Source organism: Botryllus schlosseri, chromosome 3, assembly GCF_051294905.1.
Source record: "Botryllus schlosseri isolate E-star chromosome 3, Bs_hap1, whole genome shotgun sequence".
Lineage (NCBI taxonomy): Eukaryota > Metazoa > Chordata > Ascidiacea > Stolidobranchia > Styelidae > Botryllus > Botryllus schlosseri.
Genome location: NC_137238.1, coordinates 4,889,518 through 4,908,298, shown reverse-complemented (window position 1 = coordinate 4,908,298; position 18,781 = coordinate 4,889,518). Strand labels below are relative to the sequence as shown.

The 18,781-nt window shown below is 40.2% G+C and overlaps 2 protein-coding genes and 1 long non-coding RNA gene across 4 annotated transcripts; 2 read left to right on the top strand and 1 right to left on the bottom strand.

Annotated features, from left to right (window-relative positions):
- Nucleotides 1-2,707: 2,707 nt before the first annotated feature.
- LOC145435649 (uncharacterized) lies at nt 2,708-12,954 on the bottom strand. Of its 2 annotated transcripts, XR_013913931.1 has the most exons (5): nt 12,816-12,954; nt 12,540-12,767; nt 10,682-10,859; nt 5,226-10,625; nt 2,708-4,134 (listed from the first exon to the last, which is right to left on the bottom strand). It is a non-coding gene; the product is annotated as an uncharacterized LOC145435649 (long non-coding RNA). The 2 variants fall into 2 exon arrangements; XR_013913930.1 differs by having other exon boundaries at nt 2,708-10,625.
- LOC145435648 (uncharacterized) lies at nt 8,794-10,293 on the top strand. Its single transcript, XM_080312945.1, has 2 exons — nt 8,794-8,955; nt 9,015-10,293. The coding sequence occupies exons 1-2, from the start codon at nt 8,794-8,796 to the stop codon at nt 9,252-9,254; spliced, it is 402 nt and encodes a 133-aa protein (XP_080169071.1). The 3' UTR covers nt 9,255-10,293.
- A 2,155-nt stretch (nt 12,955-15,109) lies between the features above and the next one.
- LOC145435647 (uncharacterized) lies at nt 15,110-15,816 on the top strand. Its single transcript, XM_080312944.1, has 4 exons — nt 15,110-15,430; nt 15,488-15,535; nt 15,601-15,651; nt 15,696-15,816. The coding sequence occupies exons 1-4, from the start codon at nt 15,110-15,112 to the stop codon at nt 15,774-15,776; spliced, it is 501 nt and encodes a 166-aa protein (XP_080169070.1). The 3' UTR covers nt 15,777-15,816.
- Nucleotides 15,817-18,781: the final 2,965 nt, after the last annotated feature.

Here is an 18,781-nt window from a genome sequence, read left to right as displayed (position 1 = left end):
TATGCATAGGTACGTGCTACGCCCCCTGCAAAAGTCGGCATGGAACTGGATTAGTTTTAAAGTTGTTCAATCATGAAATGCGTAACAAAATTTGACATGGTGCATTGTCATAATGTCTTACAACGGTATAGCGAGTTTCAAGGTTGGGAGTCGATTATTAACATGCTAATTCCGTTATTAAAGTTGACTATGCATAGGTACGTGCTACGCTACGGAAAAACAGACTTAGCCAAAAGTTTCTATTGAACTGCGTTGGTTTTAAAGGTGTTACATCATGAAATGTCTGACGAAATTTTGTATGGTGCATTCTTATTATGTCCTACAACTGCGTACCAACGTTCAAGGTGAGAATTTAATGTTTAGCATACTAATTCTGTTATTAAAATTGACTATGTATGGGTATATGCTGTGTTCACGAAAAGCAGATATGCGTAAAAGTCGGTATTCGACTGCGATAGTTTCAAAGGTGTTCCATCATTAGATGTGTGATGATGAAATCTAGCATGGTGCATTGCCATAATGTCCTACAACTACGTATCAAGTTTAGAGTTGGGATTCAATGGTAAGCATGGTAATTCCGTTATTAAAGTTGGCTATGTATGGGTACGTACTATACGCCCCTACAAAACAGATGTACGCAAAATGTTGATGTAGAGCCGCGTTAGTTTTAAAGCTGTTCCATTATGAAATGCGTGAGGAAATTTCGTATGCTGCATAATCACAATGTCCTACAACTACGTACCACGTTTCAAGGTGAGGAGTCACATATTAGCATGGTGATTCTGTTATTAAAGCTGACTATGTATATGTACTGTACATGTACACGCTACCGAAAACAGATGTAGGCAAAAGTTGCTATAGAACTGCGTTAGTTTTAAAGTTATTCCATCATGAAATGTAAATGTGTGATGCAATTTGGTATGCTGCATAATCACAATGCCCTGGAGCTCATTTAGATACGTTTTTAATGTAGTTACACATTCTAGTTGTTTTGATGCAAGGAAAAAATCATTCGATAACTCGACACAACGAGTTAACACGCGTTGATGTAACTTTCCTCATTTGTATGCACAAGAACTATAAAATTCCACTCCAGGCGCTGCGGCCTAGCTCAAGCGAACAAGTATCTCGGACTTTAGGAGTCAAATTGTCTTTCTTATGGTAAATTAACATAGGGGGAATTAATCAGAAAATTTTGTAGACTACCGTAGGCATCGATACATTGAGTGAAATGGGCTTCCTTAAATTAAAACGAACAGAATAAATCGAAACAATTTGCAGAGTCCCGTAGGTTTCAAGACATGGCTCAGGCTGAGATCATAGCCTAATAACGAGGGCTTCAAGTGGGATGTTATAGGAAGCAAGAAGAATCGTTGTAAAAGTGTTGAAACCAGGGGTATGCTTGTATAACCTTGACGAGTGCTATTCGGTATGGAACAACATCAAAATTAGCATACTGAAAAAGATCTGCTTGACAAAATTTTCATTTCGTTATGTCCATTGGAGTCGTGTTCATGCGACGAATTTGTCCGACTTACTTGCATGAGTTACAAGCTACATAATAATGAATACTCCGCAATGTAAAATTAGTATACACCATACAAAATCCGGATTGTCAAAGTCTTTAGTGTAGCGGAATAGTGTAGTTTACTAACTACTTTACAAATTCATACGGTTTTTCTTGATGCGTTCCTGGATAAATGCAATTTTTCGCGATTTTTTATTTTTATTTTTTCATTAAAATTGGAGCTACTGTATATTATTTATCGCCTCTATTTAAATTCGATGTGGTAATTCGTTGAGGTTGAAGCTAAAACATCCTATTTCATGCGAGCAAGAAGACTAGCACCGCGTAGCCGAATTTAGCATACCGAAAAATATCTACTTTACAAAATTTTCATTTATTTATGTCCATTAGAGTCGTGTTCATGCGACGAATTTGTCCGACTTACTTGCATGAATTACAAGCTACATAATACAACTAGTTAACACGCGTTGATGTAACGTTCCTCATTTGTATGCATAGCCTACGCGAAAGTGATTACCGAATTTTTCGATTAGTTTATATTCTGAATTTTATTTAAAACTGAAACTGTTAAGTACTACTAAAAGTGTTATAAAATGTGAAAAAGTGTACAAGTAGAATTAATATTATGTCATGAATAAGTAGTTTACAAATTCATACGATTTTTCTTGTTGCGTTCCGGGATAAAATGTAATTTTTCGCTATTTTTTCTTATTTTTTATTTACCCGCGTCGGTCGCATCGCATCTATATCAACGGTTAACCACATGAAATAACAATATGCTCTTGTATATCGAAATGTATGCTTTGGAAATCGACGGATATTGTGTGTCCTGGTGTGTGTGTGTGTCTGTGTGTGTCCCGGTTCGTGCTCTAGCCTCCCACAGAGTCAATATGTTGAAATTAGCAACCTCCATGACTTTGGTAACTGCTTGGTACACGGATAATGGTTGAATTTATGTCCCCGTCGCGCTAACAAATCCGGGTTACTTGTGAGTTTTCTCACACATGTTTACTATATTGTGTCACTCTTTATTGGTCAATACATATCCCACCGTTCAGTTTGAAATCGGAAACCCGAAAAAGTATTAACCGGATCCGGATATCAACTCTGAATCGACAAACCAATGAACAATATTCAAACATGTTACACCCCCCGTGTTTCCATGAAAATAACAAGACATTACACATCCAGTATACTTCACGATTGTTCATAGATACCAAGTATTCGCGTAAACGAGGTGTGTGACATTACATACATCATGGATAACATCATGGCCGGCATTACAAGCATCATGGATTACAAACTCATGTTCTGAAGTCTCATACATGCACCGACTTTGTACATTCAATGTGGGGGTAGCTGACTTGGAGACAGAAAAACACACATATTTGACCGTAACATGGTCTTAGTATGAACCGACATGCATTCGAATTGTGGAAAAATGTGTCGCACACTATTTCACCGAGATTACAACCCTTTCACGGATATTCGTTGGTGCTATCGATACGGTGAACAGCACGTTATGTATAGCGATATCTTCACAGTCAAATACGCGAACCATGCACAAGCATATACCCCGACTTTCGTTGAATATTCACGACACCAACAAATCTGTACATCTTCTTTCCCTCGACATCAATGATAGAATCCTCATCCCAATGCGCAGTACGAATGGTGGGTTCATCGGGTGTAAAACCCAAATCAAATGACACCAAGGTCTGCTTTCTCATTTTCAATATTTCCACCACCGCATCTTGTCTGTGTCTTAGCACTACCGTGTGAGGATGGCGAAATCTGTGGGTGGTAACACGGATGGACATGATATTCTTCGATATGATCAACTGAAACCACGGATGTGGTGGGTTAGAGTCTTGTCGTGGTGATGGTCCGTTTCGAAATGCAAGCGGATGAACTAGACCAAAAGTTTCGAAGATGCGTTTTATAATTGCTCTAGGTGTGAAATAGACATCGCACTCTTGCGGGGAAACAACACGGATTCAGTCTTCACACCGCAGAAACACAGCCGCTTGGTTAACATCACAAAACCACAATTGAACTCAAGATTGCCATACACGGAATCGCTGTTAACGATGTCTGACTGCGGCGTTTCGACGAGTAACGAATTCTCGTATTTAGTATTGATTGTGACACATAGTCAAAACAGCGACAGTTTTCACAACCCGGTACATACATTGAACCAACTGATGTAAGGTGAAACACTACGTTCGCAGCAAAAAAGTTTGCAGGGTATGACCACCACCAACATATAGAGTAGTGAGTGAGTAATTAAACTACATACCTCGATTTTACTATGTTACGAGATCCGGATCACGATTCAAGTCTACCTGAACGATTAAATACATTGCGACGCTGTCACTTGGCTCTTAATTGGGTTGTTTCATCGGAAAGAAGTAATTTTGTCTGTTATAATATTTTTTTTTTATTTTTTCAATAAAATTAGTATTCATTTTACAAAAACGTCGTGTAAAGGTAAAGTACTTGTACATTTCGTAGTGCTCAAGTATAAGTTTTTATACTATTACCTTGATAAAATTTTCAGAATAGAGACTTTTGCGTAAATTCCGTGTTGCATTTAGTTGCCGGCTCTGAAAGCAAGCAAAGTTTATGGTATTTGCGCAACTTCAAAAATCGATAAAGTAGTCTAAAATCTAGTCACTTTTTACGTGGAGTACATAGCGAAGTACTTGTACATTTTGGAGTACTCAAGTATAGGTTTGGCCTGCTTGCGCTATACTTAATGAATCATTCCTGTGTCATAAACACTTGAGTAGTTGGTGCGTGTAGACAACAACCTACTTGAGTACATAATTTTTACTTTTTTCATTAAAATTAGTATTCATTTTACAAAAACGTCGTGTGAAGGTAAAGTACTTGTACATTTCGGAGTACTCAAGTATAGGTTTTGTCAGCTTATTATATGCTCAGTATATTATATATCAAGAATTGTGGAGCATTTTTGAACTCTCTGCATGATCATTAGGGCTTCTATTTTTTTTTTGTTGCAGGGCAACTTTGTTGTAGCCGAAAGCGGTATTATCTAGCAACAAGGTTTAAATGACTCGCCTCCGGCGTTTATTGATGATTTAATTACCCGTGTTCTCGTCATGCAAAAATTATGCATGTATTAGTATGAAGCTCAGATGCAGCAAAGTGTATGAGACTGCCTGTAAAAATTGCGCGAAGCAGCGACTCTAATTTCCCGGCTTATAGCAAACAACGACGCTAAAATTCTACTTCAGACGCAGCAAAGTGTGTGAGCCTGAAAAAATTGCGGGAATTTACATTTCTCGGCTTATAACAAATAACGACGCTGAAATTCTACTTCAGATGCAGCAAAGTTAATGCGTCTGTCTATATAAATTGCGTGAAGGTGCGTTTCTCGGCTTATAGTGAATAACGACGCTGAAATTCTACTTCAGATATAGCAAATGCAGCAAATCTGCGCGAATAGCTGCATAAATCGCGAAAAGGTGCAACTCTAATTTTTAGGCTTTATTGCAAATACCGATGCTGAAATTGTACTTATGTCACATAGAACTCGGACACTATCGGTGAAATTCACATAAAATCATGCGTAGTTGATCGCGCGAAATGTACGTATAATTTTTATATATAACAATAAAACCGCGAATGTAAAATTGCTGTTCAATGGCTTTACCACGTTCTTACCAAGTACCTTAATAAGGATAGACAGCCCCAAGCAGTAATTGTTAGGTCATCATCACTAGCTTCCACCTCTTTACTCTTTTCAGCTGCAATCGTAACTTCGATCAATTCTGCAATGAAGTAAATAGTAGTTTAAGGTAATGTTTGTATAACCTTTACGAGTGCCATTGTCACACTCGAAAAAGATATTACCGTCTTTAAATCATCAGTTGCACTGCAAGTTTAACATAAGTCGTACGGATGGCACTAAAAATAACTGTGTATCGTTTTGTATGCACACATACTGCGGTGTTGCGATATAGTCCTGACACGATTGTCCAAGTTCTGAAAGCTGGAAAAGATACTCTCATATTATTTGATTGCGATTTCGATCCCACAGAATCTCAAGTTATTCGTAGTCAATGGAATGGTACCTCTATCATAGATGTAGAGGGAAAAGAGACCTTCCGATTTGTTGGTATCGTTAATATTCAACGCAAATCGGGCTTCATAATTGTGCGGGGGATCCCATTGTTGAATTTGAATTGATCAGCGTGTCGCTGTACATGATGCACTATATCGAAAGCATTATTGCTGGTTGAATATTATCGAATGGTTGTCTATAATGTTAGTTGCATACAAGAATCTCGGAGATCTAAGCTCAAGATTTACGTACTCATGCTTGATTTGTTTCCATAGCCTCGACCTTGGGAATCGCTTGTATGCGTCCAAAGAAAATAAGTAGTGAAATGTGGAAACTGTAGAAACCGTTAGGAATCGCGTACCTGCCGCGAAAAGTTTGTTTAATTGTAACGCCGAGAATTGAGCGCCTACGGCTAGTCCGTTGGCGTTTAGCGCTGATTAAATTATCCTTATACTCGACATGCAAAGTAAATTTGCAGGTATTGGAATGAATTCAGTTGTAGTGTGCGTTCATATTAGGTCATGAAATGCGGAGACCTCGGCAATCGAAACCGCGATCTGTCTGCGCTCAAAATCGCATTTTATATGAATTAATTAATTAGTGATGATGTGTAGAATTTTGATATATCATCATAGAACCCCGCGCCTAGTTCAACGTTGATGAGTGTTTTCTGTGAATATCTGGCAAATATAGTATTCTATTGACATCATAGTTTTCGAAATTTATGTGTAATCTGAATGTTATTTATATCCAAAAAAGTAAGTTATTATATTAATATTTTCAAGTCGCAGCGCTTAAAATCGCATTTTATATTAATTAATTAGTGGTGATACATTTCAAGTTATTCAATACATATTGCTAAATATACATGGAAAACCGGTATTGAAATTCACAAAACAATGAAATTTGCTCATAAATACACACGATGTGGTAGTGGCAGGTGACGGGGCAATGGGCATCCTGTAGGCGTGACAATGGGCGTCATATAGGCGTGGCAATTAAGGCGACGTGGCCTTCTGTGATTGGTGCGTACCAAACGATACCAACTATACTAATCACATTTGTGAACTTGTACTGCGCAGGTTCGTCTGATGATAGAAATGCGAGAACAACGGAAAAAGACAAACAGCAGGACACGCAGCGAGTGAAGGAAATCTCGCAACTGCGTAAGGAAGGAAGAAAAAAACAGGTGAGTGCATTGTGAGGCACATCGTAGTGATCCTGATAACCGAAAATTTTGGATGCCTATTCAGCTCTACTCTGGTGTCGAATGAGATTTTGGATGTGACTGAACCATTCATAATTGTTGACTACGGTGGCCCTGCGAAAAACGCAAATAAATATCCCATTTTTCTAGGAAGACTTGATTAATGGAATTCTCATTACATACAACCCTTGCCTTGATCATAGTCAAGATATTATTCTTTCCGCTGACGAGAGACGTTAAGACATTCTTCGCTATCTTTTGTTTGCAGAGCCAAATACGGACTTTGGAATCGCTACTGCGTCGGTATAATCAACCAAGTACATGCGTATAAAAAGTGCAACTTGACCGTTGAGTGTATTCGGTCATAGTCATTTCTGTACATGTAGTTGTCAGACGATCAATATGGCATTGGAGTTCTATAAAATGACGAGGTATCAGAGGAATATATCATCAATGTTTGCTGGACCAAGCAACCTGAAGGAGTCGGCGTTTTGGGCGTTTTCGTGCGACACCCCCGGAGTGTAAGTATCCGTTCAAGATACCGAGGGATGTTCGTCAACCATCTTTACTGCTCCGAAAATTACATCGCGTCGCATAGGAGTGTTGGGGATCGTCGTTACAACTAAGGTGGGTATAGTTGAGTGAAGCATTAAATTATGCTACATTGGTGATACACGCACAAAGAACATTTATGAGTAGTCTTAAGTGTCACCAATTCATCTTCGCGACATGTCGCCCGTACATTGTTTATCGCGTATCATATTATCTCAGCCAATCGTTACTCGGTGTGTACACAACTAATTTGCATCGCGTAGAGTTGGGTTGGTTATACGATATCACTGATACTCCACCATTACCGACGCCTTAATATATATTTCAAAGTATAGCGCGTTGGTGTTATGTTAAAGGGGCACTGCGCTCTAAAAATGATGTGGTCTTAAATTGAAGAAAGAAAAAAAATAAAGAAACATTTTGGCCGCAACCACTTTCTTTAGAACGCCAACGTAAAGGAGCTTCAATTTAATGAAATTTCCACAGGAACAGAACGCTCCAGCGGTCGCGGCTGTGCGTCATCGTTTCTTAACCCGTTGACAAAATTTATTGCTCGTTATCATGATAGTCGCGCTTGCTCGACCCGATAAGAGAACGAACTTCAGACAGTTGTCAGCCGATATTATGGAGGAATTATGTCTCACGCCAGGGCGGTTTAGTTACGTTAAGTATAAGCGTACGGTACCGGCGCTCAACCAGCGTACAATGTTAAGTCAGGAGGATTTGTGTCTGAAACTTGTTATGACTCTCTAATACTTGCCAGATGACTGATGCTGACAATTGAGATGCCATTGCAGTTATATATTGATGCAAAGCTATTCATACAGCTGTAAATTTTAAGCAGTGATTTTACAGCGTATTACTGACTGCACAGAAGGGTTGTTCATATTTGAAAAATTGTCTGGAAACTTCGTTCGGCTAATTTCAAATGATAGTGTAGTGTGCCTTCCTTTCCCTCAAAGCCCCTAAAGGTCCACGGGCAATTCTCCTTACTACTGGATCTGCAATGTCGACCATGTCACCGGTTTATAGCTTTTGTGGCGTTATCAGTTGAAACCGGCCATGTAGTGATGGGATATTGTAATAAAATAGCTCTGTTTACAAAATTGTACTTGAATGCAGTCCTATAACGGCCATATTCATCTCCGTTTTGCTCTACACAACCTGTCTATCGTGTTCATGGAAAGCATTGGTTGCACGATTGACATTTGCTTGTTTTGGATCGTACTTCAAAGAAGCGCCGTTGAGTTGCAAGTCGGGAACGAATGCAGACAGGCTTGTACAAATATTGTTGTGTGATACTTTTATCGTATCATATTGTTATCACTTTCACAAATGAATTTTTTTTCCATCAGTTCATTTATGCAATTCCTTTGATACGTAGATAATATATAATTTGTTAAAATTATTACTGGTATGGAAGAAGATCTGTGTGATGAATTAACTTCTGATGAAGACACAGATGTAGAAGATATCACGATATTTGGTGAGAGCCTGCCGTATCAATTCGAACCGCAATATTCACAGGAGGAATTCGCCCGTCTCGTTGCAACTCAAGAAGCACAAACTCATGTCGCTGTAAGTATTGCACTGTGTTTCTTGAATGCAATTTATCAATGTTATTGTATTGGTCAAAGGAATCGTCAGAAAACCAGAGTCAACTTCGGACACTTGACAATGAATGGTGCAGCTGCTTGAACTGTCCACGCATGCCAAACGAGAATGAGTGTGTTTGCTGCAGGGAAATACAACAAATGATGGAGCTGCTGGGGAATGGAGGGTCGCCTTGCATAAAAGAACGTGACGATTTTATCCTACATATACAACCCTCCATTCTTGAAACATTTTTCAAAGTGAACAGAAAAAAACTGAAATAATAACAATCAACCGCACGGTCCTGGCAGCAGACTTTCTAACAAGTAGGTCCTAGAACAGATGTCTCAAACTCAAATGTGCACGCGGGCCAATTTCCTACTTTTTGCTGGTAGTTAAATATTGACGAATACTTCGAAATCCAAAATGCTGTCGCGGGCCGTACAAAATGGTCTCAAGGGCAGAATGCGGCCCGCAGGCCGCGTGTTTAAGAGAGAGAGAGAGATGTGATATTCTTTTTCGCCTGCACCATCAAGATGCTTTGCGACGGAGTTGCGATACGGCCTCGTGAGGTCATCTAGTCTGCGCCCCCGTTTTTTTCTCCTCCAAGCTATCCGAGATTGCTGAGCGTCTCGCAGGATAGCTGCGGATACCAAGTTTCGAGTCTTTGGTATGACCCGGCCGGGGATCGAACCCACAACCTTCCGCTCGAGAAGCCGGACGCATAACCATTACACTATCTCGCTGGGTTGAGGCCTCTGTCCTAGTACATTTTGCATTGTGTTTAGTATTGGACCTATATATATGTGACGTGACATGGTTGTTGGAGATGAACTACAGTTTCCCGCATTCTTAACCTATTATCGAATACTTTCCATAAAATGCCTACACTTTTTAATTTGAGAGCATCATATTCTCGGTCATCTCTATGCTGCTATTAGATTTCAGCATTTTTTTTATCGCTGCAGTATACTTTCAGATTTTCCAATTGCAGACAATATCGCTTGGTGTCTTATCGTCCCATACTGGAATGGATTATGGATGGCGAAGTGTTGGGTAGCAAAAACCGGATGCCCTTGCCAGCCTGCATCGTCACTGCTATAAGACAGAAGTACCCTAGTGACGATGGACTGTATGTCGGTTTCAAATGGCCGACAGAAAACGAACTGTGATTAAAAACACTGCGGCTCTGCACTATAAGTCGAAATCAGTTCCGTATGGTGTACTTCAGCGAACTGTTCGCATTCTATATTCCAACAGTGGCTGCTGTGTTTCATACATTGCTACTTTGATTATTAATAAATACCAGACAATTGGAACATAGCTGGGGTATTACAACGTTGGAAACATGTGGAAGAAATTAATTGAGCTAGGAAGCTGCCTAAGTAGCACTGCAATACAAAGTCATTGGCAAAGAACAACAAAGATTATTATATCTCAGTCATGTTAGGGAACGCCGTTCCGAAAGTAATTCCTCTGTAAAGGGAGCTGGTTCTGGTGCTATGCTGACTGGATGCGGAAGTTGATGTCAGTGCGATTCTCAACAGTTCGTCTCAAAAGCTCTCTCGCATAGTGGTTCGTCTTCTTTTCATACATGCTTTTCAAGATCCACTCTTTTGCTGTCCGAGAGTAATTTTTTTTGAATTGTAGAACACCTGCTTAAACAAAACAACTGCTTAAACAAATATATGGTAAGTAACTAACCAAGTACCTTGACTTGCAGACATGTCATGGACACAGCAAACCTCGTGTCACTGCTTGAAACCTCCCAACATTCTCATTGTGATCCAGGACTGCCAGTTCGGTTCGTGCAAGCTTCGTGTCATAAGTAAAATGAAGACGTTTAGGTGCAAATTTCAGTACGACGTTGTGATAAACTTCCAATGATCCTAAAAACGGAAGGTGTGAAATTTAGTGATCTGACCACGCTCCGATAACTAGTGTCATCATCATAGGTCTATAAGCAATTTTATGAGTTCAATCCACCACAAAAATGCAATAGGGGAGATGTGGTACCGATGGATCACTGGGACCGAAAATACTTTGAAAATTCTCTATGATCATTTAATGATTACACTTCGTGAACCTGCCTACAATTGCACGCTGGCAATATCTTTCCTCACATACAAAAAAAATTGAAGTGCGCGAGCTATGTGGTCTCTCACAGATGTTTGTTGTTTTGGGGGGTGTAAACTAAATTTAGATCGACATATACATTTTTCTCTGTAACCTTCAGCACGAACAAACCAGCAATCATTTGTATTGTGATGTGTAGGGCTTGTATCAGGCTATAATGGCACCTAATATTTTTTTCAGTACCTTCCTTGAGTGGCATATTTTTCGATTCATGTATAAAATTCGTAGGGTGGGGACCGATGATACAATAGCCAAATGAAGCAAAATAATCAAGCATACTAATCATGAAACAAATGAAACATGCCTACGTACAGAAAATCTTTATGTAAAATTTGCATATGATGTTTTATCGCTATAACGAGGTATTTGGAAGTCACACTGTTTATTTTCGGGCAATATGTATGTATCCTCAAATTTATAAGTCTGAGCCTAAATCGAAACGTGATTTCATGGCAACATTTGAGTTAATATTTATTCTATTTTTTGACGGTTGCGATCGAACATTCTTCTTTGGCTTGCTGTAGCTTAGATTATAATACTGAGCAAGAACAGTTGTCACATCTGAGTTTTTTAGCGTATATGTGTCATAGGTCCCCGGGTCGTGTGCCATTGGACCCACCGGGTGGGGACCGATGACACGTTCGAGCAACAAATTTCGAACGTCCATAAATATTTTTCGAAAAGACGAATATTAATGTATATGTGCGCGATAGGTAGAGCTTGTATCAAAGTGCTGAGCCTGCAAAAGATCTGCTGTTTTCGGCTGAACATTTTGGGGCCAGCGATCATTTTCCAATTTTTGATCCATCGGTACCACATCTCCCCTACAATGAAAATAAAAGGATAGGAAAGTGTCGAAGCGACTTAGGGTATATGGAAACAGACACCAGGATTGTAATGATTCGACTCAAGTCACGATTTTCTGATGACTCGAATCGAGTCAATCTGTGTATTGACTCGACTTGGACTCGAGTCATTGCGCAAAACTTGAACCAAGTCATATGACTCGAGACTCAGACAGCCAAGACCGACATTGCATTGTAATTTGAAGAGCAGTACAATAACCACCCTGTTGCGATTTCGTCTATTGGTACTGGTACTCGAAAATGCGATCAGAAACTTAAAAGTGAGGGAAATGAGTATATTATAACTGCGAACCATTCGATATCACCAAACAGAGTTATAAAAAGTGGGTTTAACAGGACTTTAACTGGAAACCGAGCAGTCAACACAATGACTTAGACTCAACCTCTGATCGATGACTTGGACTCCGTGGTGAATTGAAAATGACTCGAGTCAAAACTATAAGTGAGAATGACTAGTAACTCAGAACTTTGTGACTTGGTTACAACCCTGTCAGACACCCACCTTGGCCTAATGGCCTAAGCAATGTAAAGATGAGGCATGCAGATGTGATTAGTCATAAAAATTACCAGTGTGTTTGAACTGAGTCATCTGCTCCAAATCACGGATCAAAAATTTGTTTTCTATCAAAGATTTTATGCTTTGAAACTAGGAGATCCGCATTGCAAACATCTAGTTCTTAGGCACTGGTCTTCAGTCAAAGTACCATGGCTGCAGGAATATGTCTCCCCCTCAACTGTCCACTCATGTTCGCCGGTGATGTGATGCAGAAGAGACATCCATCTTCTTTTTAGCACCTGCAATTGCATACCGTTATATAAAAAGTTATTAATATGTGGACTTACACTGCTATCTTGTCCACAATGCTGACAGCACCACCACAAGTGATTAGTGATGCTTCTTTTCCATAGTAGCAAAGTCTTCCATACCTTTCTTCTTACCCAGAGAGAATAACTTTTTTTCAGTCCTGAGAAATGGTTATCAAGGCAAAGGAAGATTCAAATAATAACAGGATTCAGTTACCTTTGCAGACATGCCACACATCATTGCAGCTTGCAATAATGTCAATGCATTGGTATATCCTCAATACAAAGTGGAACAAACTTATTATGAAGATTCTGGGTGGAGCAAGACAATACCGTAAACGTTTTTTCAGGATAACAGAAATTTATTATCCACAACACGAATACCACCAATCAGTGTTCCCCATGAACATGACAAAATTTATGACATTCAAAATTGTGTTCAGGGTTCGGGTACTGTAGTAAAATTCATCATCCCTAACCGTAATCCAACGGTACGCAAACCCAACCTGAACCCACAACTCCTCAGCCTACCCAAAAAGCATACCGGTATATATCGCCAGAGTGGAATGGCTGGCCAACGTCACGCACAACTTTTCATAACAACATCGCAACATCGTTTGTTCAAAGCCGTATCTAAACCGCCTTGGCGTGTAAACATATTTACTTCATAACATTGGCTGACAACTATCTAAAGTTCGTTCTCTGCGAGACTGACTAATCGCGTAGAGCAAGTGCCTCGGTGAATCATCGTGCCCTTATCGAATGTAATGTAATGTTTACATTCGCTAGTGCCATGTAACGGGTTAAGAAATGACGCGCAGCCGCGACCGCTGGAGCGTTCTGGTCCTGTGGAAATTTCAGTAAATTGAAGCTCCTTTACGTTGGCGTTCTAAAGAAAATGGTTGCGGCCAAAATGTTTCTTTATTTTTTTTCTTCAATTTAAGACCACATCATTTTTAGAGCGCAGTGCCCCTTTAAAACAATGGCTGTCATTAACATTACAGGTCCACGAGTGACCTATCCAAGATGCGTTTCATGACGCACTCCTCCAGTACTTGATACTATGCCGTTGCTATGTTGTTTCGATTAATATTCAGCAATTGTGCATGCATGCATCCTATTCATATCGGCTATTACGAGGCGGGTGCCTGATCCAAGTACATTTTTTATATCACATACAGTATTGTGGTGAACAGATAAATGTGCACCGTGGTGAACAGATAAATGTGTAAACTAACCGCTTATAAGGCTGAGATACAAAATCAGTAGCATCTCCACACTCGGTGGTTATGTGAGTTAATGGTGTGTAACCAAGCGATAATTGTAAACATAACAGTTGATGTTATTAGTTCGCCGTCACGCGAATGGATCAAGAAATTACAGCAAATTGTAACTGTAAACCGTCATAATTGATACAAGTCGTATATTTCCAGGTTGATAGCGACATAAAGAACTATTCGCGAGATGCGATCTCAGACATCCTAGCAAGGGGGCAAGTTGTCATACGGGAGAACAGCCTAGTGCAGACGACGGACGTAGTCGCGCACATTAACTTAATGTTATTAATGACACATATTGCTGTGTACAAGACTGCATAAATATTTTCTTCAAGGTTTAATAAGAACACGGAAGACCTCCGAGGATCTCGACACTATCAATTCATGGACGTTGCTTGCATTGGCTATTGTATATTCGTGGAGAAACCTCCGTTCTCGGAATGGGAGTATTATGTCACTGACAAACTTGGATTCATGGCCCCTGCGACGTTGATCAGTCGCAGTTACCAACAATGGCCACAAATGGTATCAATTAATCGCATCCGTGCAATTGAGTTGTGGTCGAAGCAGCGGGCACGTAACAGCATGAAGCTGTCCCATGCGCTCGAGATAGTCAACAGAATATTGACTACATCTGTCACGAAGGCAACGTTGCAGGGGCATGTATTGAACGATAGCGAGACGCTGCTTTGTCTGATCTGTGCTGCGATTGAGGCTCGAGGCAAAGACGTGGCGGAATCACCACATATCCTGATTAATGGTGAGGCTGGAGCGGGCAAAACGCTGCTTACTAGTCTTTTTTTTCCGGAACGCATATCAACAAGTATGCCACAGGATGCATGTGGTGTTGGACAGCTAGTCATGTCGACAAATAGTCGAATCTTACAAGTTGACGACGCCGGCCTTTCGTTTTGGAAAACATTGGAATTATGGCTGCAATGAAACAGATGTTTCACGGCCCGTGGTCAGCCAAATCACGCGGATCTAAACAAAAAAATGCAGCTACAATTGCGGTAATCACGACCAATTTGGACCACACGTTTGAAATACTGAAGGATGCCAGAGACAAAATATCAACGCGTGGGAACGACGCTTTCTGGTTATGGAGTTCAGCGAACAATTCAACTCAAATACTGGACGCAAAGCAAGCAAAGCAGTACTAATTATAGTCCGTGTGAGAATCTACTTGACAAATTAGTCGTGGACTTCTTCCAGTCAGACCATTCATCAAATATTGAGGCTGCATGCCGTCAGCCAATGCTGAATGTCGTTCGTGACTATTATGAATGTCTAAGTGCAACGGCGATCATCCCACCTGATACACCTGCAGGAGAGCGTGTTGCATATGGCGACACAGTGAACAATGCTTCCGATCAGGTTTGATTTTTATGTCATGCATACTCCAACATATGACGATAACCTTCAACATTACAGTTACCTACTGTCAACGCACATGGGTCAATCAAGAGGATACTGGAACAGGTTAGCAACCGTGCATATTAAAAGCTGTGCATGACCAGTATGATAATTTATCTTGTTAATTACAGCCGGCTGAAACGAGCCAAACAAAGAGGGTTGACCGCGGAACAGATAAAAAAGTATGTACAATTGTTATGTACATTCATTATGTATAACATACCAGGTACATCCAACTAAATTCAAACAGAGCATGTTGCAAGCCCCAACATTTTGGGATAAACAGCTATCACTATCAAGTCCATAAACTCCAGCTACATACACAATGTATGTGAGGTTTATTGCTAGTTGTGATTGGCACTTTGTTGAGATATAACATTATCAAGCTTATTGATAATCACAGGCGAACACCAATGTATCACAAGATACGACAAAGCCGGTCAACTTAACACCACTGGACGTAAGTATATTTGACTTGTTGGCACGTAACATTACATCATAGCCTGGTCTACACATTTTCGCTAAGCTGTTTGCTTCGGTTCCTCAACTAACAAGCAAAGCAATGTGATATTCCAGGTGCCATGTTCCACTATCTACTAATACTGAGTACTTTAATGCACTCGATGAAATATCATTAGGCAGAATCGTGCCGGTGCGATGTTGACAAAGACAACAGTGATGGAATGGATCATGATGTTATGTCATATAGTCCCATTCAGAATAATGTAGCCCTTGTCAGAACTTTGCAGTAATGTTACAGTACGCTCTAATAGAAGTACGGCTGTAACTTTTACTCAATCACGATTAGACCAATCGATTTCAGAGACACGTTCAAACCTACTTCAAGTGGGAGCAGAAAACGAAAATTCAACAATGTCTTTCGCGACTTAAAATGAATGTGTATGAACGCCATGTGTATTAACGCCAAAATGTATCAAGTGATCTAAATTAAATTCCGTTACCAGTGCTGCAGGCGCTTCGCAACCACGTATACGTTTAGTTGCGAAGCGTATGGAAAGAAAGTGTGAAAAAGTACGGTGATACTCAGTTAACTGCTGTGCATTTTAGTCGTTTCACACGTTTATGTGTAATGTATTTGCAAATAATAGATGTTAAGGAAGATACAACAGTCCTCTGAGAAAATAGAAATGCTATGCTACCAGCCATCTCTGCCGCTTAGATTTTCGCAAACAAAGTATTTGCACATAATAGGCGAGGAAGCGGCTTCCAAGCCACCATGATCCGGGAGATGTGATCGCCTTCAGTGGGCAGTAATAGGTATCTTGCGGATTTTAATTTGATCGCGTGCCATGTGATGATTGTGATGACTTGCCGCTAGATTTGTGAACGTATGGTGCAATATAAAATTTATGATCTCTACTAGACAGCGTATTAAATGTATGTTACTATATTTTTATCGCTAGACAGCGTATTAAATGTATGTTGCTATACTATATTTTTATCGCTTGGATCCGTGCCGAATGTTTTGCTACCGACCTAAACGAGATTGTGCATTTTTGCAACTAATATCTTTATCGCCGTCTTGTAGGAAGGTGGTCAAAGCAACGTTGTTGTTACTCAAGTAGAAGTAATTTATGAAATTGCTACTAAATTAAAAAGGTAAAAGAAGCGATTTGCAAGTAATGAGAAAGGGTAGTTTTTATCGGCCTAGATTTACTGAAAAACTCAACTGTGACGCAGAAGTACAGCTCGAGTTTAGTCGTAACAAATAACCTACTTAGTCGTAATAAATAACCTACTTGAGTACGAGTACTTTATAGAATAACGGTTCTCCATTCTGTCTACTGACCAACTCCTGCGTATTGTCTCTTTTCAATGCTCTCGACTCAAATTACAATAGAGGTACTCGATTCTACCCAGAGATCCTAGCAATAACTTCACTTGCTGCTTACAGATCGAATCATATCGTTTAATTTTGCAGGAATCATCGGTATGATTAGTGGTTCGAGGAAAAAGCCGAATTGGTGCTCGCGATTGGAAAGACCGAACCATGCTGTTGATATTCGGCAGTCGCAGCGCAACTACGGCGCGTTCTCAGAGGATACCGCGCGATGCGTCTTCCATCAGGTCGCTCTGGCAGTTTCACACTGTCACGAAGCCGGGGTCGACTTTCGTGATATCAAGCCAGAAAAGGATTCGCGGTACGAGGTTTCAGGCACGTCGCCGACGATTTATCACCAAGCCACACTGATATAAACAGTGGACTATGTTAAATTTTAATACGTCAAAAAAAGCTAATTTGATACATCACACAACCCAGGAATCCATTTGTTATCATGTCCTCCATATTTTGTGAAGACGCCACGCGCCAACGTTAGTAATATTTTATCGCAGCCTTCAATTAAAAACTTCAATGCCTTCAATTAAAAACTTCAATGACATTGAATCGTATAATAATCGTATAATAATCAATTGATTCGCTATCTCAGACACGGACCTACAACGGACCTCGCCTCGATCTATGGTGCCTACGAGTGTTGTTGCGCATCATGGAAAAGGTACGGTCCCGTTTCAAAGTCCGGAAGACATTATCAGATGCGACCATCGCCATAGTCGTGGGTACGATATGTCCGATTCATATATGGACCTTATACCATGAATGTTATTCAAAGAAATCATTAACCATCCGTTGATTCACGAATACTGACGGATGTTTTGTTCTATATATTCAAGTTTATCCCTTTTGCCCTTCTCTGTAGGCAGTAAGTCGTTACCTTGCTCTTACAATGAATGCGAATTAGTTTTACACGTTTTCAATCCAATAAAAGTTACATTAGACATTAGTTTTACACGTTTTTAATCCAATAAGAGTTCAAATTATTCTAATGGAGTAGGTTTTGCTTTGGCATTGAGGCAGGGGGCCCATCATATCAATGTGGATAAGGCCTAAGCGCGCTGTGGGTGTTGGGTAATCTTGAACCGGCGACGAGACATGCTGCAACTCTGACATGCCAGGCATTGCTTTTGGCCCACGAACATACCATCTCAAACGAATTTCGAGCTCGCTAATTTTTCCGTTATGCCAATGGACGGTCTAGTTTTTCTATTATGCGAATGGGCGGTTGTGACGAACCGTAAATTGTTTCGAAAACTTCCCTTCAAGGTTTTTCCCTTCAAGGTTTTGGAACCACAGGACGGGGTTGTCCGCCAGTAATATCGCATAGCAGCGGCACTGCAGGGTTTCCGATAGGAATGTCTGAGCTGTAGGTTTGCAAACCCCAGTGCGATAAGCCCGCACTTGGTCGTTTTTTTACGTCGGTTTCGGTTTCTTGGGCTTTAACAAAGTTTTCA

What these genes read in the sequence shown, in the direction of transcription:
- LOC145435647 (XM_080312944.1), top strand. Translation starts at nt 15,110, where the DNA reads ATGCCAGAGACAAAATATCAACGCGTGGGAACGACGCTTTCTGGTTAT. An exon ending in TCAAGAGGATACTGGAACAG is followed by an intron (nt 15,536 to 15,600) that starts GTTAGCAACCGT and finishes TGTTAATTACAG; the next exon opens with CCGGCTGAAACGAGCCAAAC. An exon ending in ACCGCGGAACAGATAAAAAA is followed by an intron (nt 15,652 to 15,695) that starts GTATGTACAATT and finishes ATAACATACCAG; the next exon opens with GTACATCCAACTAAATTCAA.
- LOC145435648 (XM_080312945.1), top strand. Translation starts at nt 8,794, where the DNA reads ATGGAAGAAGATCTGTGTGATGAATTAACTTCTGATGAAGACACAGAT. An exon ending in AAGCACAAACTCATGTCGCT is followed by an intron (nt 8,956 to 9,014) that starts GTAAGTATTGCA and finishes TATTGGTCAAAG; the next exon opens with GAATCGTCAGAAAACCAGAG.